General features: G+C 32.4%; 1 protein-coding gene and 1 pseudogene across 4 annotated transcripts in view; both read left to right on the forward strand.

Annotated features, from left to right (window-relative positions):
• KIAA0586 (KIAA0586 ortholog) overlaps positions 1-25,965 on the forward strand; it is an 84,106-nt gene that overhangs the window by 37,790 nt on the left and 20,351 nt on the right. For 3 of the 4 annotated variants that reach the window (XM_016128985.2, XM_016128989.2, XM_016128988.2), the window contains 8 exons: positions 3,173-3,332; positions 3,770-3,989; positions 4,768-5,027; positions 5,981-6,057; positions 7,630-7,764; positions 10,317-10,494; positions 16,391-16,545; positions 19,644-19,752. In XM_016128985.2, coding sequence (XP_015984471.2) covers positions 3,173-3,332; positions 3,770-3,989; positions 4,768-5,027; positions 5,981-6,057; positions 7,630-7,764; positions 10,317-10,494; positions 16,391-16,545; positions 19,644-19,752 — 1,294 coding nt within the window. Of the gene's footprint in view, positions 1-3,172; positions 3,333-3,769; positions 3,990-4,767; positions 5,028-5,980; positions 6,058-7,629; positions 7,765-10,316; positions 10,495-16,390; positions 16,546-19,643; positions 19,753-24,950; positions 25,069-25,965 lie in introns of those variants that run through there. The other variant, XM_036238557.1, reaches the window with a different exon arrangement.
• LOC118600655 lies at positions 4,320-4,435 on the forward strand (annotated as a pseudogene).

The following is a 25,965-nucleotide window of genomic DNA, read 5'->3' on the forward strand; positions in this document are numbered from 1 at the left end:
GACTCTCCTTTCATAACTTGGGGTCCTGGGGGAACTTCCGATACATTTATTAAAGAGCAGTAAAATGGACAAGTTTTAAATTGGTATCATAAGGTTATAGTTTGTGGTGGAGATTGATTCCTTGTTATTGTGATTATAGTACCAATTCCCCCAGTTTTTTATTTTAAAATTTTTAAATCCATAGAAAAGTTGAAAGTATGAAAAAGGTAACATATACCATTTACTTATATTTATGAGTTGATAACGTTTTACATACTTCCTTTATTTGTCTTTATATGTTACTATATTTTTTAAAAAATTATTTGAAAGTTACAAATACCATGACATTTCTAAAAGCATCAGCAGTATCTCCTAAGAACAAGATACTTTCTTATATAACCAAAATAACATTATCATACTCCCACAATTTAACATGGATACGTTAATACTATGTGGTATAGTCTATATTCCAATTTCCCCAATTGTCCAAAAATAGCTTTTATAGCTTTGTTTAAAAATAATTTAAGATACAACTAATGAGCACATGTTGCTTTTGGTTCTAATGTAAATTGATATTATTAGTCTTTAAAAGAAAATATATTCTAAGTACTTTTGTTGTTTAATGAGTCTTATTATATTGAGCTTCTAATCTATTATAGTGTGTGAGAGGAAGAAACTTTACCCTTAAAGGTTCTTTCGGTTCGTCTGATATTCAAATAGACACGAAGCTGATTAACAAGAAAATAACCAGTTTAATACATACATAAGTATGGGAAGTCTGCATGTATGAGGGAGTTAGAGACCCTGCATGCGTAAGAGGTTAAGAGACTGAAAGGGAAAATGGGTACATAAGACATTCTGAGCTAAGCATGAGATAATGTGTCTTGGGGCTTCAGAAGGTCATTGCATGTTCAGTAATTAGTATAATCTTTTATTATGGGCAAGGCCCGTAATCCAAGTTCTAGGTAAAGGGAGAAGCAGAAATTTCTCTTGACCCTGAAGCTAAAGTTATTTTTAGCTCAAAACAATGTGCACATTATGGAAGTACATCTTGGGATGACTTGTTCTGAACCCCCACAGTAGCAACACAAAAGTATACAAAACCAAAATGTACTCTATATTACTTTCTATTAAAAAGTTGTAGTCACTTCTGATCCTAGAGATCACGAAGACATCATTTTATGTAGGTGAAACATTTAAAATGTTTCATTTGAGGCATAAACAAAATCATAAAATTAAGCAATTTGTGTAATGTGATTAGTGTACAAAGTATTTAGGACATAGTTTTGGTCTGTCCTTTATTAGGTCGTTGGTAACTTGTGCAGTGCAGATGTCATCAGGATTATGGTTTTCTCAGTGCTAATTAACTTTAGTTTGTTTACTGCCTGTATAATGCACATACTTACATGAGGGTGCTTGAATGAGAAAATGTAGAAAAATCAATATAAATAGGCAGTATATGTAATTGTTACTAGCATGGACTTTGGAGTTGGTAAGATCTGAATTTGAACCCTCAGCTCTGTTACTTTAGTCTCATCTGTATAACAGAGTAAAATGTTTAGAGTTTAAATAAACACAGCTTAACCAAAATCTGCCTACTGAATATCTAGGAGGGCAAGCTCCTCTCCCCCACTGTCATATTGTTTCTTAGGTTCAGAATTGTCATGTCTTTTCTTGGGCCTCCAAATATATTTTAAAATTAGTTTTCATAAAAGATTTTGTTGGGATTTTTATGGGAATTATTCCATTTTAATTGGTTTAACTTGTGGAGAACCGACATCTTTATGATACTGTATCTTCTTAGCCATCGTATAAGATTTTGTGGAAGATCCAATGAGATGACACATAAAAAGAGCTTAATCTAGTGTCTGGGACTTGGTAAATATTCAGTAACTAATAGTTTATCATCATTATCCATTACCAATACTAGTAGAATACCTTCAAATCCTCTCAGGATGCTGAGTCAGTAGTGTTTGAAAACAGTGCTCTTATGATACAGGTTTATGCAGTCAAGAAAAAAATAGAGTGTATTTCATTTAAAAATCAAGGCTAAGAATATGCTAATTACTAAGCAATGCTCTAGAATTTCTAATATGCTTTATGGTTTTTAAATTGTGATTCAATTTGTAATTCATAATACAGAATAAAGGTTAATCACTCTAGTACATAAAGACCTTTAAATGAGAAGAAAAAGTCAAGTAATATATTTGAAAAGTGGGAAAAAGACATATCTAAACAGATCACACACAAAAAATGGCTCCATATGTATAAAAAGATGTTCAATCTCACTAATAATAAGAAAATCACTGAAATAAATCCTATTTTTACTGATTAGACGAGTAAAACTCTTAAAGTTCGATAATGCCATTATTTGCCAAACCTTGAGGAAATGGGAATTCTCATACTTTCTGGTGTTAATGTAAATTAACACAACCCTTAGAAGGAAATTTGGCAACATGTATTCAAATTAAAAATGCAATTAGCCTCTTAAATGAGCAGTCTCACTTCTGGGTATTTATTCCATAGATAATCTATACATATGAAATGACTTAAGATTATATTTGATAACTCTGAGGAAGAGAACCAAGTAAATAGGACATGGGTAGGAAAGGAGACTTAATTTTCACTATCATCCTTTTGTACTTTTTGAATTTTGAATCTTTTGAATGATTACCTACGTAACAAATTGATTTTAAAATGTTTATTCTTTTCTTCTCCGGTACTTTTCACCTCTATATTGTCTTCATTTCACCCGCCACGCTTGTTCTTATTCTTTCATTGCTGTTTACAAGCTCTGTTCTTTTGTGCTAAAAGATTGATTTTTTTGATATCTTGTCAGTTAATTAAAATGCTTTCTTTCTGTTACATGGTCTACCCAAGGTTGTATTTGAGTTTGATCTTCATCTGTGTCTGTTTAATCATCTTTTCTATATCAGAAGAGGCAGCCTAAGATTTTTTTAGGGGGTGAGGGTGGCCATTTCAGAGGCAGAACTATTTCAGTCACCTGAGGCTTTCTACAGGCTCGTCGTGAAACTAATAGCTTAGAAGTTCAAAAGCCAGAGTATTTAGTGCTCTATTTTTTCCCCTGATTCATTTAAATTCTATGTAATCTGTGAATGAACTTATTTTATTATTTCACATTACCTTTGGGTGATTATCTGCACATTTACCTTATTTTATTAATTTGTTTTAGGCAAGAGTGTGTACCCCTGTGGCTACCCCACAGCCAACTCCTCCTCGCTCACCTTCATCACCTCCTAAGGAGTATGTGTTGGTGAAAACTCCAGATTCTTCTCCCTGTGATTCAGATCATGATGTAGCTTTTCCTGTGAAGGAAATATTTGCTGAAAAAGGTAGATACCTTATTTCTTTACTCAGTTTTAACTTTAGCAACTGTTAAAGAAAATTTCATGGTTTGTTTTATAAAATGTTTTATAGATTAGTATACATACATATACTTGTTGCTTATTAGGTTTGAATCATTTTTTCTTACATGGAAACTAAGTAATTGGTTGCTACTTTTTAAAATGTATAATCTAATAGACAATTAGACTACCTTAACATCAGTTTGATGTTAAAACTGATGCTTTCCAAGGTTATTTTCTTATATTTTACAAAATTAATTTGGGAATTTTTCCATTAGTGGCCATTATTATGATTAATTATTATTGCCATTATTTGTATGCCAAAATATTATGGGACTTCTGAAACAATATATCTTGTCTTCCTGTGGAATTCTTTTATCTTTTATCTTTGACTTTTTTCTTTCTTTTTTTAAAAAAATCTTTAGGCAATAACATGCCTGCTGTCACACTTGTTAATACTCCAATAATTACCCCCGTTACTACACCACCTCCTGCAGCAGCTCTTACCCCAACTTTGTCAGAGATTTCTATCGATAAACTGAAGATATCAAGTCCAGAGTTTCCCAAGCCATGGGGTGATGGAGACCTGCCATTGGAAGAAGAGAATCCCAACTCTCTTCAAGAAGAACTTCACCCGAGAGCTATGTAAAGATAACATATTCACTTTTAGGAACTGTACATTTCATTTGAAATTGACTTATGTGACCCATTGAAAACATCAGAAATGATAAATGAAGCTTTGTAAATCACTAGCTACTGTATACTTTAGTAGACAGCAATTTCACAAATTTTAAGTTTTTAAAATTTTACCAAATTTATTTATACCTTACATTTTTTTAAATAGATTTTTTTGGGAGCATACTGTCAATAAAATAGAAAATGTTTTTGGACTTGTTTCCATAGTGTAGTGGTTACCATGTCTGCTTTACATGCAGAAGGTCCTGGGTTCACACCCCAGAGGAGCCACAGTCCATGGTCTACAGCCATGCCACCCTGAACAAGCTCGATATCTGATCTTGGAAGCTAAGCAGGGTTGGACTTGGGTAGTACCTGGATGGGAGACCACCTTGGAAGACCAGGTGCTATAGGCATAAATAATAATAACAATAATAATATAATAACAATAATAAAAGAAAACGTTTTCTTCCCAGTGTGAATCTTCATTTACCATGAGCAGTCGCTTTTTATAGTACCATATATCCCCATGTAGATTTTTTTGTGGATGGTAGAACTTTCAAGATGGCCTATGATTAAAGCATGAAAACAATTTTTGAAAACGAAATCTTGTTAATTAATTATAATAGTGCAGATTTTAGAAATACTTTTTTGGAGGCATACTACCTTTGAATTTGCTTTTGAATATCAAAATTAATATAGGCCTTCAATGGCCTAATAAGTTCGAAATATGTCTTTTTCTTCTTAGTGTAATGTCTGTGGCCAGAGATGAAGAACCTGAGATTATGGATTTTACTGCTCAACCAGTACCTCCAAAGCCGGTTCCCTTGATGCCGCTTCCTGCTGACACCAAGGCCCCTTCCCCCATACAGATACCAAGTTCTGATTCCTCAACAGTGGAGAGCACCTTGAGCATTACTGCCACTGAAACTGAAACTGAAACTCTAGATAGACACATCTCTGAAGGAGAGATTTTATTTGACTGTAATCGAAAAGTGGCTCCCAGGAGTAAGTTAACTTGTATCAATCGATTTCATTGGTTAGATTATGATAATTCCTAAGTAATACTTAGATTTTGATAATTCCTAAATAATACTTTTCTGTTCAAAGTGTTTCTATTTAATTTTCAAGATTTAACATGGTATAGTGGGAAGAATATGGACTCTGGGCACGTTAACTATTCTGGATCTTAACCTCATAAATCCCACCCTCCAGAATTAGCATCACTCCTAATAGTTTGAGTTATTCCCTTCCAGTCTTTTCTATGCACATATAGATAACTCAATACATTTCTATGTGTATGTATTTTTATTTTAGAAATATTGTTTTGAAACCTGAAGTTTTTAACTTAATAATATATTGTGGGCATCTTTCTAAACGAATACATATAGCTCTATCTCATTGTTTGTTGTTGTTGTTTTAGTGGCTGTGCTATTTATTTAAAACAGAGCTTCCGTAGTGGTGGGCATTTAGATTGTTTTCAGAGTTTCCATACTAAACTCTCCATTGACCATCTTTGCACACACACACACACACATATGTACATATATATATATATTTGTGCACTTATCTGACAACTTAGAATACATACCTAGAAGTGGAATTGCTGAGTCAGAGAATGCACGTTTAAAGTAATGACACGTTGCCAACATGCTCTTCAGAAAGGTTAACCAGTTTTAAATTACATCAATTACATCAGTAGTATATAGGCGAGCCTCTTTCTCAATTTCATAGTGATAGTTGATGTTTATAATTTGTGACAAGCCTGTGAAACAGAAATTCATCTTTGTTGAAAAATGTACTTTAAAAATACTGGTGAGATTAACTTGTGACTTGTTATTTATTAAGTTTGACAGTGTTTTTATTGTAGTAGTTTAAATGTAATGTTCTATGGCTTTATGGTCAGATTATTTTATAAATTTATGTTTCTTTTTTCTAAAGTTTCACATTTTAATTTTTAGTTCTAGGAGATGGAGGACTGTATCTGACAAACCTAAATGATAGCTTATCCAGTACTCTGCATGATGCCCATGAAATGGTAAGAAATGATTGACTCTACATTGAATTCTGATGTGAAGAATTTCTCAATGAATTCTTGCCATTGATCAGGGTTTTTTCTCAAATATTTGGGTTATAGACATAAAATTTAATAAAATGTCTATGAAGGAATTTAAGGTTTCTTTCATATCTCTTTATTATAATTGTGAGAATGAAAATCGTTAACCTCTGTGGCTCCAGTAGTTGAAAAATACAGTTAATATAATTAGGTAATGAAATGCTAGCTGATGTCGGATGTTGCCTTTACAATATTTAGGGCAGGACTTTAACTCTATTATGATACGTTTATGTTTTCCCCAACCATTATTATAATTCTTTTGCTAAAAAGTAATTGAATTCAGTGGCTTAAAAAAAATACTGAAATAGGACCCAGAGATACTAACTCTTTTTAGTTATTATCTAGCTCTGTGGAAGAAAAAAATGGCCCTTAAGTTGTCATGTTATGTATTTTAATAGATATAATGTATAAAATAACATGGGGGAAAGCATAAATGAGATGTCTTTATTTTGAGATAAGCATTATACTATCATTTGTCCTATTTAATGTCATTATGGCATCTTTATCCATTCTTAGAACTTTAAGGTGCCATAGCATGTTTAAGTTTGTTCAAAGTAAATAACCGAACTGAACCAGTACTAACATCTTTCATTTTCTACATTTGAAACGAAACTCTAATTGATAGTTTTACTAAGATTAAATCAGATATACTACAAATTCATAATAAAGTCAAATGTAGAAGTACAATCTTGAAAAACTGGGAATAACTTGAAGTCATGTACCAGTAGGTATTTATCTGTATACAGCTGGGGAAATAAGGACTTGTAATCTAGAGTTAATAAACTTTATTTCATTCAAAATAAAATACTTAAGTAAAAAAAAAATATGGAATTTAAAATCATATTAATACTCGTATTTGCAAAGGAATCCAGTTTCTCTGACTCGTAGGCCCACACTGTACTTCATTTTGGAGACAGTTCTAATTTGAGGTGCCAGGTAGCCTAGGCTGGGTGTTCCAGTGAGGGCTCACAGTTAACCTGCTCCCCAGCCAAGTACCAGCAGTCAGCACAAAGGCAAAGGGACAGTTGAAGATCTTATAGATGCCTTAATATATTCCTGCAGTTGTTCATTTTTGCTTGTTGTCTAGGCTGCAGCATCACTATAGTGCTTTGCCTCCTTACCACACTGTGGCATTGCTTTGGGTACTCCATAAAGGAAGTTGGAAACCTTGTGAGCCCAAGTATAAAATATTTATGAATCATCATAACTCAGTCACATGACAGAGTTAATTTTCCTTTTTTTATAATCTCCAGTTTAAATGTAACCAAATTACTTTATATCATAGTTTATATTTGAGTCAAATATAAAAGGCTTTTGATTTAGTCAAATGGGAATGAGAAATAAATAAAAATGGAGAATCCATCTTCTTTTCATTAAGTGCTAATATGACCATTTTCATGATAACTGCTAAGTTTTAGTAATCATAAATTGTGAAAAATACAATTGTTTGATACAATTTTTTTGATGTATTAATTGTCTTTATATTTCATTCAGGAAGATGATCCTCCCAGTGAAGGACAAGTGATTAGAATGCCCCATAAAAAATTTCTTGGAGGTGCAGTTCTTTCTCTCCTTGCTAAACAAAACCAGGAATCACTTGTTTCACATCAAGCAATTAATCATTCAGAGGTACTTTTTAACCTTTTTTTTTTTTTTTTTTGTTAGATCTACACGCAGGAAAAAAATAACAAAATATTTCTACTTTTAGTTAAAGCATACTAATACTTCAGTTTATTTGGAGATCAGCATTGTAGTAACTTTAACCTGAAATCACAAGGCTATAGAGTTTTACGGCTGAAAGGCACTTGGGCCATCTGTTCCAGCCTTCTTATTCTACAGTTAACAAAACAAAAACAAAAACAAAAATGAAACTCTTTTAAGTGGTATATGAGAATTATTCATTCATTTTTTTCTTTCTACAGCCATTTACTGAGTATCTACTATATGCCAGATACAGCCTTGGAAAAGATAAAAAGGAGACAGGATTCCTACCTATAAATAGCTAGCAGTCATGTAGAGAGATATGGGCTTAATCAATTACTCTATAGTGCCAATAAAAGGTCAGATAGCTGTGTTTGTATGTCTATATGAGTTCAGAGGATGGAGAACTCCGCTTGAAGTTTGATGACACTTTCTACAGGATATGATAGTGATGTGAATCTTTAAAGACCCATAGGATTTTTCCAGGCAGCAGTGAAAGGGAAGGACTTTTCAGAAGTAGAAATAGCATATGTTAAGGACAAGAGCCAAAAAAGATTAGGGCATATTTAGAAAGTGCTGAAAATCTCCGTGTGACTAGAGCTTTAGATAAAGAGATCAGTCTGGAGAAGTAGGTTGAAGCAGATGATCATAAATAACTTTAGGTGGTAGTAAGGTCTGTGGAGCCCATTAAGATATTTTTGGGTAAGGGCGTCACAAGCTAAGATATTTAGGAAGGAGTATGGAGGTTTCATAATGTAGTCCTAGGGTTTAGAGGAGAAGAGGGTGAAGGAATGAATGCCCATGGATTCCTGGTCAGATTTCACCTGTAATTTTTCACCCCAGTTGGGCCTTCTTGCTTCCTGATATTGCTCTAGGCTTACTAGTATCTTAGCCTGAGTCATTGCCAAGATCCTCATGGTTAAGGGGCAAGCAGAGATGATCTCAGGCTGATGAGGGAAAGAAACAAGCCCCCAATCGTTCCTCTGACTAAAGCCCCTCCAGCCACCACCGCCTCATGATGCAGCCCATTTCTTCAAACACACTGGATCAAGTTAGCCATCAGTCTTTCTCAGTGTTTGCCCGGAGGGGGGTTTAGGTCAGTGAGAGCAGTATGATGGCAAAACTGCGATTTGTACGTTCATACAGTTGGATTAGATACATTACTATTAGTTACAGACAGCGTAACTTAGAAAAAAAGAATTACATGAATCTAAGCTTTGGGTAAAATACAGAAATAATACATGTGAGTGTGAGAGCGTTTTGTGAATAGGTTAACTAAATCTTCAGTAGGATCATAAAGTATTAAGGTGTTCAACAGTTATAAGTACCCTAGAAAATTGATTCATAATACACAACATTTTACACAGTAGTGACAGAGTAATATAGGCATTGTGAAATATTTCTAATTAATTTCTAGAGAAAATGTATCTGCCATTGTTCTTCTGAACTTTGCCCAAGAGTCTCTAAGGGTTTTGTATTAATTGCAAAACATCATTTTCTATTTGAATGATGTTTAGGCAGTTGGTATTGCCAAAGAAAAGTCAGGTTAGAAATCAAACAAAGATAGAAGTGTACAGAGGAGAATTAGGGCAGGTTGTAGAAAATCTTGAATTCTGCACTAAGAAGTTAGATTTTATTTTGTAGTCATCAGAGTCATCGAAAATGTTTCAGCAGTGATTTCTTTACATATTCTAGTAAAAAAATCCCACTTGGTTGAAATTAACTCCTTTCAAGTGAAAAACATGAGAGCTTCCAGGTATTGGAATTTTTATTCATGTCTTGTTTAGTAAACTCATTAATTAGAATATCTCCAAGTCACAAAACATGGTAATGATTAGGTACCTAATTTTTAATAACAGAAAGAAAATAGAAGTCTTAATTTTTTTAAAGTTTTTTATTTCATATATTTGATAAAGAAACATTTGTACTTTTTTTATTCATACAGAACTTTATTGAACATAATTAAAGTAGTCTTTTTTTAGTCAGACTACTTATTAAAAATGTAACTGTTTAGGCATAATCTTTATATCATTTTAGATATATTCTCATCAGTTGTTTATTATGAAGTTTACACTAACAAATCTAGGCAATTGTTCTTAATGAAGAATGAGAGATAAATTTTCTATTCTGATTTGAAGCTTTGTGAATAATAGGTAATGTATTCCAGCATTTAGTGCCTTAAATAATAAAAATTTTCTCATGTATTTTATTGATATCTAATTCGAAGTTCGAAAAAGTAGATAATGGTTATTTAACTTCATAAAAATAAGATATTAAAAAGAAAGCCTATGGCTAAGTGCCTCTTTAAACTAACTTTTTAAACTTTTCTTTCATGTACCATGTATGTGATATAATAAGCACTTTCTAAAATACCTTTAGGTAGTCAAGTGGTCTGGATCATGCATGGTATTTGACAAATACTTTCTGTTTTGACTTGGTTTTAATATAATGGTTTTAACAATTGTTTCAACTTTTTACAGGACTTGGAAAGGAGTGCTGGTGAAATTAGCGAAGGACAAAGGCCTAGGTTGACAGCAGCAGCAGAGAACATCTTAATGAGACATTCTGTCTATGGGCAGCAGCTTGTCACTAATGCAGAGTCTTTGGATCAAAAATGCGCTCTTAAGCCATTACCTCAGCAGTTTAACACAGTTACAGGTATACACCAAAATATTTCTTCTTGATGTATCATCTGACAGGATATTCACTTTGAATCCCATTATACTTTCTTTGTACTGTTTCCATGCCGAATGCTGTATTCTGTTTTGTATTATAATCTATAGTAGTATTCCTAATCTGAAATTGAGAAAAGTGTTTAACTATTTTTAGGTGGGACCTTGCAAGATTTCTTTGTTAAAAAGAGCTGTCATAATTGAAAAGTTTGTTAACAACTTTTTCTGTGAGATCTACAGCAGTTTCCTCGAATGTGACCCATTTTTCAGTGTTGGTACATGAATCATTGCGTAGGTGGTACATGTTATAATATTGGTGATATGCATATGTACCCTTAAACATTTTTAATAGTGATATAGTTATTTTAATGTATACTGGAAAAAATATAACTAGCACATCAAAACTTTGATATAACAGATCTTGTTTAGGATTAAGATTAAATTAGATAATACTGTAGAAATTCATTCTTTACACTATATATAAAAGTCAGTGCTCAGTGTACTCAGGACTATTTTGGAACTTTATTACCTAAACTTTCTACTGTAACACTTGGGGAATTAGAACAGACTAGAGAATATTAATCACTAGAGTTGATTCTCTTTATTTGCAGTAATTGTGTTCTATAGAGTCACCTGGAATGCTGAATTAGCAAATACTGAACCGTTGCTCCTCGGGAAAATATAGGGTTAGATTCCTATTAACCTCTGCATAACATTTTTGTCTGTTGATTAATACATAACCTGGTTTTATGTGTGTTGCTATTTAAAGACACTTATTTAATATATATTGTGGATTCATTAACATTGAACTCATGGCCAACAGCACTATAACTCATGCGTGAATGAAGCTTGTCTAATGCAGATATTTTTTCTGCAAGGCCCATTACATCCTTCTCACAATTAGGGACACTAGAAAGCACTTCAACACTATGTTTGGAGGCCATTTTAAACAACAGTCAATAACTAAATGTACAAAAATGTTTAAAACATGTCACTAAGTAGTAAAAAGGACACTTGTTTGCAAGGTAGGAGCTGAAATACAGCAAAGCGTCTTTACGTTCACCCTCAGCTGGTAAAGTGTATTAGGGTGATTCATATTTTTCACTTCTCTACACATGTTCTCATATGACTACGGTAGTGCTATAAGTATTAATTTTGGGGTTACAACTAAATTTTATCATGTAGGTGAATTTGCAGATAAGGAGTTTTTGAATTAGTGAGGAAGGATCAACTATATATATTCTCATTTACCATTTTCTCATTTTTATTGTTGCATTCTCTTAAGTGAAAACAACTTCTGGAGAGATGCAGATTTTCCAGAAATCCGAAAAGGAAATGCCTGAAGTTAGAAAACCATTAGTATAGAGTATTTAAAGTCTCAATTTTATATTGAGTAAACACCTTATATCATTCAGAATTAAAAGAATTTCAAGACCAAATTTTCCATGGGAATAAATGTAAAGTAAGAATGGAATTATTTCTCATTTTGTGCATTAAATGTTTTATATTCTTTTAAATTAGTAGGATTCAAAATTAGTAGGATTATAAAAACATAAATTGTGACATATTTGTATCCAGTTATCTATGCAGATTGCAGTTAAACAGAATTGACACTAGATGGCTCTTGCAGATCACATGAGAGCTGATAGGTACTAGGGAACAACTAAGTACTAGTTAAATGGTTATAGAATAAATCCAGGAGACTATGTCGTATTCAGTCCCTCCTTATACTGTGATAGGGTCTAGCAGGTTACCTACAATATAGTGTATTTTTAATAGTAGGTACACAGTAGATATTGTTTAATTTAATTGAAAAAAATAAGTCATGTGGCATAATATAAGATTGAACATATAGATGAGGCAATAAAGCAAAGTGACTAAGAATTTGGGCTTTTAGAGTTTCAGATGTCAGTTTGAATTCCAGTTCTGTGTATTTTGGGTCAAGTAACTCTAAAATATAAACTGGTATTTTGAACAAATTGTAAAGACCCTGGGATTTACTATCCATTATAGCTCTTCATATATTCAGAAAACTTGAATTGAATACCTACTGTGTATCCGGAACTACATTAGTGCTATATTAGGCACTTGAAATACAGAGATAACACATGTCTGCTCTCAAGGAAGTTTATAAACTACTGTAGATGAAATACAAGAAAGACAACAATTACAATATCATGTGTTTAGTACAACACAGACTGCTCTGGGAGCGTGGAGGAACTCAACCCACCCCCGAGGGCTCAGAGGTTTCCCACAAGAGCCAGTGTGAAATTGAATCTTAAAGGAATTAGCCAGATGGTGAATTATGATAAGCGTGTTCCAGTTTGTTCATTTATTCATTCAGGAAATATTTTTTGAATGCTCGCTATGCTCTAAGCACATTCTGGGTGCTTGGAATATAAAACCTGGTAAGGCCCTGTCCATAATGAACTAGTTTTTTCTCTAGTCAGAGGAAAAACTAGTTGCCATCTTTAAAAGAGATGGCAAAAATATGCAATCAATTATTATAGTTATTGTGAAGAAGTCCATATAGAATGGGAGTACAGGACAGTTGTGTCTTGAAGGACAATCAAAAAAGGCTTCATGCATGAGAGGAGGCTTGCTTGAAATGAGTTCTTAAAGACGAATAGATGTTTGTCATGTAGTGAGTGAGGAGTGACCTTCCAGGCAGAATATAGACAAGGGGATAAAGAATAGCAAGACTTAATCAGAAATATAAGTACTTTATCAATGAGTTAGAGCTGAGGATGCGATGAGATTGGAGCTGTGAGCAGAAACCAGGTCTTAAAAAACCCTGAATTATATATCAGGTAGTTTTTGGATTTATGCTAGATGGTAGGAATAAATTTTTGTGCAAAATGGAAAATAACATCAATCTTACTTTATTCCTGTGGAAAATTCAATCTTGAGTTTCTACTAATTCTGAAAGTTTTGTAATATTCACAGATCTTTAAGGATTATAAGTAAATGAGTGATATCATATTTGCCTTTTATTTACCAAGATCATTTGAGATGCAATGTGATGGACAAATTGGAGAGGATTAAGTCCGGAGGCAAGGGGGCTGATTAGATAGCTATTAAAGTAAACCTGGTGAGACATTATTCAGCCAGCAGCAAGGATATATAAAAAGAGAGACATGAGAGACAATTTATGAGAATGAACAATTTATAGTTTGAATACAAGAGGTACAAAAGAAGGAGAAGTCTAGGAAATCTCCAGGTTTCTGGCTAGAATAATTAAATAGATGGTATTTGCATTCACTGAGAGAGAGGGAATATGGAGGAAGGACAGAATTAGGAGGAAATATAGATGAGTGGGCTTTTATGGATGTGGAATTTGAGGTGCCTTTGGGTTTCATACAAATGGAATTATCTATTAGACATGCCAGATCCAAAGCTGCTCCTGGCAATTCCAAGTGGACTTAGTCTTCTCTGAAAGTCTACCATGGTTGCTTCGTCATAAGAAAATTCTAGGAAAGTAAAATCAGGGATTTCAAATTATGATTCATTAAATTAATTGGACTTGAACGAAATACTTTAAGCATCCCTCTTACAAAGGGTTAACTTACATTATATAGACAATATACCCACACTCAAAGAACATACTTTTTAGAAGTGGCACAGCAAATCCAACGTTTTTATGATTGCTGTCATAGAATCCTTTCCTGATACCTTATCACTGAGTCGGTACCTGTCATGTGCTTTCTGTATAGTCCTCTAATGTCACCTGCCTAATGTTGATGTTATTACACTGATTTATAATCTCAATTGAGGGTAGGGACTTTACTTTGTTCACTGTCATTCCTGTCATCTAGCAGAGCATGTAGCTCCTAGTGTATCGTCAGTAAATATATGTTAAATGATAGAGTGTTACGTGAGTTGAAAGCTATTATGCACTTTAAATGCTTTTGGGAAGATGTTTGATTATATACCTTCTGGGTTTCTATGTTTAGTTTTTTTTCTTCATAAAAATATACCTTGTGGCCTTTTAATTAATTTTTTCTTTATACCCATACATTAACCACATATAATTTTATATAAAAACAAAATATGTTTATATCATACATTACATTGTAGACTCTTTTTTTTTTTTTTTTTTTTTGAGAGCCCTTCATCCACCCTCCTCCTCCTCACAATTTTTTCCTGTCCCATATTATGCCTTACCCCAGGTAACTCATACTAAGATTCTGGTGTATAAACTTTGTTTTCCTTACACATATATATAATCATACACATCCACACACGAGATGTATACGGTAGGCACACATAAATGTATGTGTGTATCATTATTTTACAAGTTGAGATTATATCATGCACACTCACCTGCATTTTGTTTTTACTCAGTAAACTCTTTGGAAATTACTCCAGGTCAATTGATATTGCTTAGATTTATTTTAAACAATGGCATAAAACCTTTTAGTGTGGATTTCTGATAATTTATTCAGTCTTTGCTCTGTTGATGAATATTTACTTTATTACCATTTCCCTCCACTGTAAATAATGCTCAAGTACCTATCCATACACATATATCCTAACATATCGTTGCATTTTAAATTTATGGAATAGTTTCCCAGGAATAGTTACTGGTCCCAGGGCAAATACATTTTTAATTTTAAAATAAATATGCCAAGTTACTGTCTTAAAAGTTTAAACCAATGTTTTTTTATCAGTAATTTTTTAGAGCCTTTTCCCCACATCCCCCCGCAGAAATTGTGTTTATGTTATTTTATTTTTGTCGGTTGAAATATAAAAACGTGTCTCCAACTACTGAGTTTATGTCTTTTCATGTTTGTTGTCCATTTGGTTCTTTCCCCATCTTTTAACTTCTAAATTTTCTTGTAACTTTTCTATATTTATTAGATCTTTTCTGTCATCTGTTTTACGAATACCTTTTTCTAAATTTGTACTTCATTTGTTGACATTATTTATGATCTCTGCCATATAATGAAATTTTTTTACATAGTTATATTTTTGTCTTTTATATTTTCTGTTTTCATGGCTTGGTTAGGTTTCCCATAATGCAAGCTATACTTGTAGTCTCCTAGATTTTTTTTTTGCAAGATTTTCATTATTTAGTATATATTTATATTTAAATGTATCCGAAATTTATTTTTACAGCTAGTGTAAGGTAGAAGTCCCATCTGATTTTCTTCTATATAAATAGCCGGTTGTGTCAGCATTAGTTATTATGTAAACTATCTTTTTACTATCTTTTTGAATGGAAATATTAACCAATTTACATATTAAATTCTTATAGATGTAGGAATATATTTCTGGATTCTTTATTCTATGTATTCTGGACCTAAAACATTCTTTATTATCTAAAATATATTATTAGACTATTCTGTCTTTATGACACATTCTGTTATCTGATAGGGCAAGTTTCCCTTTTTAAAATTATATTTTATACTTTTCTTGGCAATTGTCAGTCATTTGCTCTTCTATATAAACTCTAGAAAAGAGTAACTTGATCATTTGAAGAAAAATATCTACAGAACAACACTAAGCAATACCAACATTTTCTAGCCAAGAAATTGCCCCTTAGATAGAAAGTATTCTGTTCAATCCTACTAGAAAAAAAAGGTAAGCTAATGTGTTAGGAGTTGGTGTGTAGGAATGGAGATTTGGTCTAGGTTGCATGAGCAACTTGTTGGTTGGAACCTTAGAACAGTCCATAGATTTGTTTGAACATAGTCACTTTTTGCATTCTCTATGAGTTTTGGTCCTAATTGCAGTAAAGGCTTTGTACTGGGTGTTTGGTTGAAGGACACTGCTACCTCTAATTCAGTAGGTAAGGAATATTGGTAATTTTAGTCAATTATTTATTCTTTGTCTAAGAGAAACAATTTATTTTAACTTTTTGTTTGTATATTTGATAACAGGTGGTGTTTATGAAGATTCATGTGCTAGTAATGGTCCAATGAGTATGAGAGAATTGGAGTTGCAGCCAGATTCTCATCTTTCTCTTCCCACAACACTTCTGACAGCACAAGAAAATGATGTTAAATTACCAGTAGCAGCTGAAGATTTTCCTCAGGTACAGGGTCAATAGTACTTTGCTTTATTTAAAATGAGAATGGTAACAATATTGCCTTAGTATGGTACACTCTTAAGAGCATAGTCTTTGGAGTCAGATAGCCTCAAATCATGCCTCCTTTATTTACTTACTCAAGCCTGGATATAAACCTTAGCTCATTTCATTTCTAGCTGTGACCTTGAACATATCACTTAGCCTTCTTCTAAGCCTTAATTTCCTCGTCTTTAAATTAAAAATTTAAATTTTTAAAAATAAATTAATGTGTTTAAAATGCCTGCTACCTAGGTTAGGTAGCTATTAACATTTATACCTCTATAACCCCATGTAATTTCTAGCTCAGTTATTTGTACATATAAGTACTCAGTAAATATTTATTACATTAAAATTTATAAAATGTGTTACCATAAAAGATAAGAAATTTCATATTGAGTTAAACCAGAGGTCCATGCAATCATATATTTAAAAAAATAGGGTAATTACTCTCTAAGATGTAAAAAAAAATGCTCATTTTATTAAGTACAGTTTTATATCTGTGTAATAGCAGTATATTTCTCACTGTGGAGTAGTTTACTCAGTAAGTATTCATTGCATGGTATTGTATAGCATTGCATGATATAGAGAATGAAAGCTGAAAATATGTAAAATAAAGATTTCTTTATGAATCACTATTATGTAGGATTTAGTATTAATAACCTGTGATCAAACAAAGATCAGGAAAAACTAGTTACTAACGAATAAATATCTGTTAACATCTTCTGAATAAAAGAAAAATTGTTTTTGACCTTGGGTTAAGCAGAAATGACATCAAAAGCACTATCCATGAAAGAACAAAACTACCAAGTGGGTCTTGTCAAAATAAGAACTTCTGCTCTTCAAGACACACTGTTAAGAGAATGAATAGATAAGCCAAAGGCTGGGAGAAAATACTTAGAAATCACTTATCTTGTGTCCAGAATATATGAGGAACTCACAGAATTCAATAGGAAGAAAACAATCCAATTAGAAAGTAAAGTATTTGGACAGATATCTTTCCTAAAGAAGATACACTGATGGTAAGTAAGCACATAAAAAGATTCTCAACATCATTAATCATTAGGAAAATGCTTATTAAAATCACAAAGAAATACTATTTCACACCCATTAGAATATCAAGAATTAAAAAGACTGGAACAACTGAACTCTCTGCTAGTTGGGAATGTAAGATGATTCAACCACTTTAGAAAACAATTCGGCAATTTCTTTTAAAAGTTAAACATCTATATAACCCAGGCATTTTACTCCTAAGGATTTACCTAAGAGAAACTAAAACATATGTCTGCAGAAAGACTTGTACTTGAATGTAGCTACTTTATTTGTAGTAGCCCCCATACTGGAAACAACACAAATGTACATCAATAATTGGTCAACGTACAAACTGTGGTATAATCTGTACAAGAATACTACTCAGCAACAAAAAGCTATGAACTACTGAAACATAAAATGACATGAATGATTCTCGCAAAAGTTACATTGAGGGAAATAAGACAGACCGCCCCCCTCCAAAATATGCATTTTCTGTGATTCCACTTATATAAAAGTCTAGAAAATGCAAACTATAGTAATGGCAAGGAACACAAAAGGATCTGAGAAAACTTTTGAGATTTATGGATATGTTCAATATATTTTCTTGGCTGCGGTGATCGTTTCATGGGGATATTATATACATATGCCAAAACTTAGCAAATTGTAAGTATGTGAAAATTATTGTCTGTCAATTATGTTTCAATAAAACTATTTTAGAAATAAAGATTACTGTCTTTAATTGTTGGCCTATTTTAAAATAAAACTATGAAGTGTTACCTGAAGAATGGACCTCAAAAAATTCATTCATTAGATTTCTTTATCAGAGAAATATGGCTAGTAATAATAATAGCACACACAGTACTTACTCTGCCAGATGCTGTTCTAAGTTCTTTACATATTTAATTCATTTAATACTTACAACAACCTCATGAGTTAGTTATTATTATCCCCGTTTTATTAATGAAGAAATTGAGGTATGAGGGGTTAATAACTTGCCCAAGATCAAAGCTAGAAAATGACAGCCAGATTTGAACACAAGCATTTTAGATCTACAATGCTCATCCCTTAATCACTATGGGTAGGGAAGAGAATCAATAAGGAGGTTCTAAGCTAACGTAGCCATAGATAGTCATAGTACCCATCTTAGAAATGCACATGGAAATAATACTTGTTTCAAGGCAGAAACCTACATGACAAATGACTCTAAACTTAGAAGACCACAGTTAAAGCTCGTTGTTACGACTGCAGTCTAAAGTTACTCGTTTCTATCTGTAAATAGGTGCCTGCCAGTCAGGGTGGTTTACATTTGAGTCCATGTGGACAGGTGTTTCAGATTCTTTTCTGCTTGTAGTTGTTTATGAGTCCAGAGATATCTTTCTTTTTAAGTTCCTGTCAAATATACTAATAGCTGTTTTTTTTAGGGACTCATTCGTAATTAGGCCCATAAAATAGGAAAGGGAAGAAAGAAAATGGCTAAAGTCATCACAATTTGTGATGTGTGATTGTGAAGGGATTTTTGACTGTCGTAAATTCCAAATTCGTTTAGGTTATGTAGGTAAGAAGGAGCAACGGTGAGGCTTATGGTAGAGTATACATTTCTTGAATGGTGAAGGAATATAACAATACCTCTTATACCTGTGAGAATTAAATGATGTTACTATACATAAAAGCTTTTTGAAAATTGCAGTGCATTATGCAAATGTTCATTTTATGCAAAAATAGTAATATGGGAGAGCTTACAGCCAGATTAAGTTTTTATCTTGTCTAAATCCATCTTATATATATCAAGCATAGTTTGATTTATAAGTAGCTCTGAATTTTCTAGTAAAAATAGACAAATGATTTGAATATTGGAAATCTGTGTGTATTATCCAAATCTTTTTAAAGATTTTGTTTGCATATCTTTTCTTTAGTAACATGTACTGTATTACCCATTTGGGCAGTTAGGAGGCATGTACCTAAGTGATTTAATTGTCCAAATTAATTTATAGTAACTTTAAAAATAATACTATGACTTCATGTCTTAAATTCTTTAGTACCAACAAAGGCAAGACCAAGATGTGAAGCAAGTTGAACACAAGCCAGCACAAAGTCGTGTAATATGTGTAAGAAACAAATCTGAAATTTCACTTTCACAACAGCAAGGTAAGATTCATTTTCTTGTAATAATATAATAGTTTGATACTTGTCTTGATATCGAACAAATATATAATGAGAAATTTTTACTTTTACATACATCTTGCTAAGTCTTCTTTTTGTTTTTTCTCATTTGGTCCATTTAAATAATCTGGTATCATATTTGACGATATATTTGTTAGTTCTTTTTACCAATAAACTCTATTTTTAAATAGATTTTAAAAACTCTCAGCTAGTGTTTTCCCTTTAATCTTACCTTTTGGTTCTTATACAAGTGAATGTCTTTTTATCTATGTATGGGTTTGTATCTATATCATAGTTGTCTATTTTGAATTATAATATGATAAAGGCAGGGGTTATGGCTGTTAAGTAAGGTGCTTTGTAAAGGTTATTTAGTGTTATGTGGTGATATTGACCAAGTACAACTTAAAAACAAGGAATTCTTACATTAAATGCTATCATATGAATGAACTTTTCTTGCTTTTTAGTCATTTAAATTTCATATAACCTAAATTCTGAAATTTAGCAGTAGAAATTAAGAAGCCTTCTGTTTAAAACTTTCTATTCACAATCCAGGAAGAAGTATTTGGAATATTTTAAGTGGTGGAATATTTTTCTTTGTTTTTATAATTGTGCTTTTTTTATTCCACTTATTGAGTGCCCGCGTAATTGCAAATATAACTATGCATTTGGCATTTTAGGGAGGACCCAAATTAAGAAGCTGTTTATTAATATTATGCTATATGAGGTTTAGGTTTTTACTTTTCTGTTTGTTTTCTGTTCCTCTCTTGCTCCAACTTGTGACAACTTTGCCTTCCCAACTACTTTTTTAACCTTATAACTTTGGTATTGTAGCATTAATATTATATTTTAGAATCCTACAGATAATTGCCTATAAAACTCTTCTTATGGCATTTAAAAATTAATCATGAGTGTATAAAGCAAATGAATATTCCTAACATAGTATCAGGACTGACAATGTTCTTCTACTGAATACTGTTATCATTCATGGTCAATGACTTTATGTTTAATTTAGTTTTTAAAAAATTATAATTTCTTAAAATTATAAATGTCTCCTGGGGGGATGTTATGTGCAGTAAAATGATCATTTTTCTCAGCTTATATGAAAATGTCTTGGTAAGATTTTAAAGGTAAATACCTCTCTTTAAGAAAGTGACATTGTTTCATCTATATGAATGTCTGACCACAAGATGGCAATAGTTAAATTTTTGTTGACTTACAACAGTGCCATTAAATAATGTCCAATTAACATTTAATAAGTCAATAAAAATCATTGGAATAAAAGAAACCAAGTTGTTAACTGGTAAGAGGAAGTTTTATTTAGAAAGAATTTAGAACAGTAGATTTAATGTGTGTAAATTTGTTTCATTTAATTTTACATTGAATACATAAGTTAGGAGCGCAGACCTTTGTCAGCTTGACTAAGACAAATAAATACCCAGTGAGCTATAAATAGAGTATTTTAAATAGAAGCCAAGTGTTTCACTTTATAATTGATACATATCTCCATACTGAATATTTTTTGAATGAATATAATTGCCTTGGCAAATACAGTCAGTTATGACTTTTTTCCCATACATTTTCTGGGTTTTATTTTTTTCTCTGATGAAACTCTGAGACATGGCCAAATGTTTCAGAGAATAGGAGAGTTAGAGTGCCAAAATAATTCTCTAGGGTTCTCAGGACTTTGGGTGACCTTGAAGGAATTCAATCCTATCTCATACATAGAGGCCTTGAAGATAATGAAGCAAATTCACCTTATCACAAGGGAATCAAAACCAGATCTTGTTTGGCAGATACATGTTTTGAAGAATACTTGAACCCCAAATTATGGCTGTTTCAGGAGGAAGTATTTTACTCTGAAATGCATAATAGCTTACTATGTGTGCACAAAAAAATCAAGCAGTTTACCAGCAGTAGCAGCTCTTTCAATGATTGTCCATTAAAAACTAACAGAGGATATGGCAAGACATAGGTTCTAGCACTGTGCTTCTGGTAAATCTGTAAAATCCTTGTCCCCACTCCCTCTTGATTATTACTTTAAGATTTGAATATAAAAGAAAGATTGAATTGATTGTTCTGACAAATGACATCTTTGGAGTCAAAGAGTAAAACTCCTTCATCTGGTATTGAATTCATTGAGTATATTTTCGGCCACATATATGTTGCCACTATGTCCCAATTAATGTGTCTAATAGTTTTATAGTGAAAGCAACTTTTTAAGTGATTTTTTAAGTCATTTAATTTTTTTCCTTTCACTGTGCAAGTTAACTTTCTTCAATACAGATGAAACACTAGATTTAAATCATTTTATTCATTGTGAACCAGGAACAATTAATTCTGTAGTGATATATTAAAATAGCTAACTTTAAAAAGTATTTTCCGCCTTTCATTTTTCTCTTAAAATTTAAAAAACACTAATAATAATAATTAGAAAGTCAGACATGCTATACAATAATCAATAGGGAAAATGTAGATCATGTGTTTTGTGATTATGCTAAAGCAGGTTAGTTGTCAAAGTTGCTTGAAAATCTCAGGCTTTTTCAGTTTTCTTATTTGTAGATTATATATGTTGTTCAGAAAATATGTCAAAATCCAAAAAGTGACAAATGTGATTGTAGTAATTTATCAAAAGCAGGTTACATTTTTATTGGAAATAAACTTACAGAATCACAGATTTTTTTGACGTTATATTCTGAGCTTAATTCCTAGCTATCTTAGCACCTTTTATATAACACATATAGTAATTATGACTTTAAATATATGAGAAGTAGGAAATTCAAAGCTTATGTATATTTAGAAGCTATTTCTGACCAAGTGCAAATGAAATCTTTTTTTCAATAAGAAGGTATATTTTTGCCTTTGTATTTCATATATAGCTAAACTACTATAGCTATCAGAATTATAATTGATCTTAGCAATTTTAAAATCATAGTTAAAAGTTTAAGTTGCTTTTTTTGTTCCTAAGGTATATAACAAGTGATTTCAAAATCATGTGTGGAAAACCAGTCGTCCCCAAACCCAAGTGCTTAACAAGCATTATCTGAATAAATGTATCTCCTGCAAATCCATGCTATTATTGATTAATAAAATAGAAATTCATTTTTAAATGTTGCCTGATTTGGGAATTCTCTTTCCACGTCGGATGAAGAAAGTGGAAAGAGTGTCACTTCTACCCTATCTATAATAAAATGTCAGATAAACTACAAAATCATAACATTTTTAAACCCATTAAACAGCTTGTGATACAGAACAACTAAGTTGCCCAAGGTCCAAGGAAAGACAGAATCCTCTAAAGAGATGGGACCAAAGCATTATCTAAGTGTGCCAGAGCTCGATCACAGGAAGAAATACAAGTCACCATACAAGTGCATAAGTTGTATTTGGCTGGACTTTATTAATGCGTTGCTAGAGACCAAACATACACATACTGATATAAGGAACGTTTATCCTCACTTGAAGTCTTTTTCCACAGACCTAGAAAAAGAAAGATTAGGAGGCAGGGCAGGAGTCTAGAGAGATGATCCTTCACCTGTACAGGCCTGAAAGAGAAGAGTTCCAGAAAGACTGGATGCCCTATTTGGACCATTTTCCTGTAAGAACAAAAGCCTCAAGTCACTGGGGAAGGGGCAGCATATCTGTCACCTCCAAAGTGTAGGAGAAAACTCATTGTGGCTGGGGGAAGAGTAAAGAAAAACCTATTAACTTTTGGGGGAGAGGAAGGAAATAGTCTTTATCTCACAATCTTATATCAATACCATTAGAGGGCTCTTACTGCTGGAAAGAGGATAGGAAACTCACTTACATAAAACTTGCTAAAGGGACAAGGAAGAGTTTGGCTGCCACCGAGAATAGAGACAGGATCACTGAGAAACCCCCATCACAAGACCCAGGCATACAGGATCTGCTTGGGACTGAGGCTGGACCAGGACAACAGAGAACTATTCCTTTCCTGTCCCTCACTATGAGACCAACAAGTATTGAGTAATAAGAAGCAGCAGCCTACCAGTGGGTAAGGTACAAGAGTGTAGAGAGGAGAAACTCCCTTTTTTTTTTTTTTTTTTTTTTTTTTTTTTGTAGACGCACAGTGAAGCTGAAAGCTAAAGGTAGAGCAAGAACATTGAGAAAAACACTTTGGCGTACTAGGGCCCACCCTAAACACAGTATAACACTAGAGGATTTTTAAGCTGGTATTACACCAAAGTTAACTGCAGCAACAACAAAACACAAAGCCAACTTAACTCCTGACTTAATTGATTCAATTCTTTACATTAATGGACTGGCCGAAGAAGAGAAGTCCCCAATTCCGAGCTTAAATGCCACTTAACTTCATTTTCTATTGTCTTAGTTACACTGAATGTCTGGAATTCAGTCATACAAAAAAAGCATGAAAACAAAAACAATCCACACTTATGAGACAAAAGCAATTAAGACAAGACTCACAGATGACTCAGTTGTTAGAACTGTCAGCGAATTTAAAATAACTATGATTAATGCAGAAATCATTATATTCATAGAAAAGATAGACAAAAGATAGTAGTAAAGATAGACACAACATGCATGAGCAGATAGGAATTTGAGCAGAGAGATGGAAATTATAGGAAAGGATCTAATAGAAATGTGAAGGGGAAAAACAGTAGTAAAGATGAAGAATGACTTCACTGGGCTTATCAGGAGACTCAACATAAGCAAAGAATCAGTAAATAGGATGGTAGTAATTTGAAATTGAAACAGAATGGAAAAAATTTTTGAGCATCCAAGAACAATATCAAGTATCCTAATATACATTAATTGGAATTCAAACAAGAAAAGAGAAAGCAAACAGAAAAGAGTACTTGAAGAGATAATAACCAATAGTTTTATAAGAACAATGGAGAATATTAAACTACAGATCCAAGAATTTCAGAGAACTCCAAGCAAGATTAAAAGAAAAAATTCTTATGCACACCATATTCAAGCTACCGAAAACCAAAGAGAAAGAGAAAATGTTTTAGGGAGCCAGAGAAAGAAGGTATATCACAGAAGAAGAAAGGTAAGAAATACTTCAACTTCTATTCAAACCCACAGTCCAGTTGACAATGGAGTGACATTTTCAAAGGAAAAAGAAAAGTCAACCCAGAATTCTGTATCTAGCAAAAGTGCTTTTCAAAAATGAAGGCAAAATAAATACTTTTTTTTTTTTTCAGGTAAATGAAAACTGAGAGACCGACAAGTTAAAGGAAATTTTTCAGGTAGAAATTAAAAGATAACCAAAAAGAAGCTTGGATTTAAGAAATGAAGAGCTTCTGAGGTGGTAAAACGAAGGTATAAATAAAAGAATTCTTATTTTCAATCACTATAAAAGATAATTGTCTAAAGCAAAAATAATACCAGTATATTGTCTATTTATAGAGCCTCTAAAACTAAAATGACAATGATAGCATGAAATATAGGATGGAGTAATTAAAAGTATACTGATGAAAGTTTCTAACAGTTTATGTTGTGATATAATATTTTTTGAAAGTAGACTATGGTAAGTAATAGATGTATATTATAAACTAATCATTAAAATATTTTAAAATAGTACTAAATTAAAACTACTAAATTACCCCAAAAGAGGGCATAAAATGAGGGGAAAAGAAACAATAACTGTTAACAAGAAACTTGCTTTAAATGTAAAGACATAGATTAAAAGTAAAAACATAGAAAGAAGATAAACAGTACAAACACTAATTAAAAGAAGCCCGAGTGGTTATATGAACATCAGCCACATCAAAGTAAAGACTATCAAAGCAAACAGTATTACCAGAGATAGAGACATTAAATAATGATAAAAGGTTAATTCATCAAGAAGATATAACAATCTTAAATATGTATATATCTAACACCATCACTTTAACATACATGAAGGAAGAATTGGTAGTACTCTGTGGAGAAATAGACCAATTCACAATTATAGTTGGAGATGTTAACTCTCCTTAGTAAGAATTACAAAAAGTAAATAGAAAATCAGTTAGACTATAGAAGACCTAAGCAACAACACTTGACCTAATAGATGAAAAGCTGATTACACTTGTTAAATACGCATAGAGCATTCACCAGGATTGACCTTATTCTGTGTCATGAAACAAATTTAAAACAGTTGAAATTGTACAGAATGTATGCTCTGATCTAAGTGGAGTTAAAGTAAAAATCAGTAACAGATTCCTGGAATATTTATAA

The sequence above is a fragment of the Rousettus aegyptiacus genome, unplaced genomic scaffold (genome assembly GCF_014176215.1).
Source record: "Rousettus aegyptiacus isolate mRouAeg1 unplaced genomic scaffold, mRouAeg1.p scaffold_m13_p_3, whole genome shotgun sequence".
Lineage (NCBI taxonomy): Eukaryota > Metazoa > Chordata > Mammalia > Chiroptera > Pteropodidae > Rousettus > Rousettus aegyptiacus.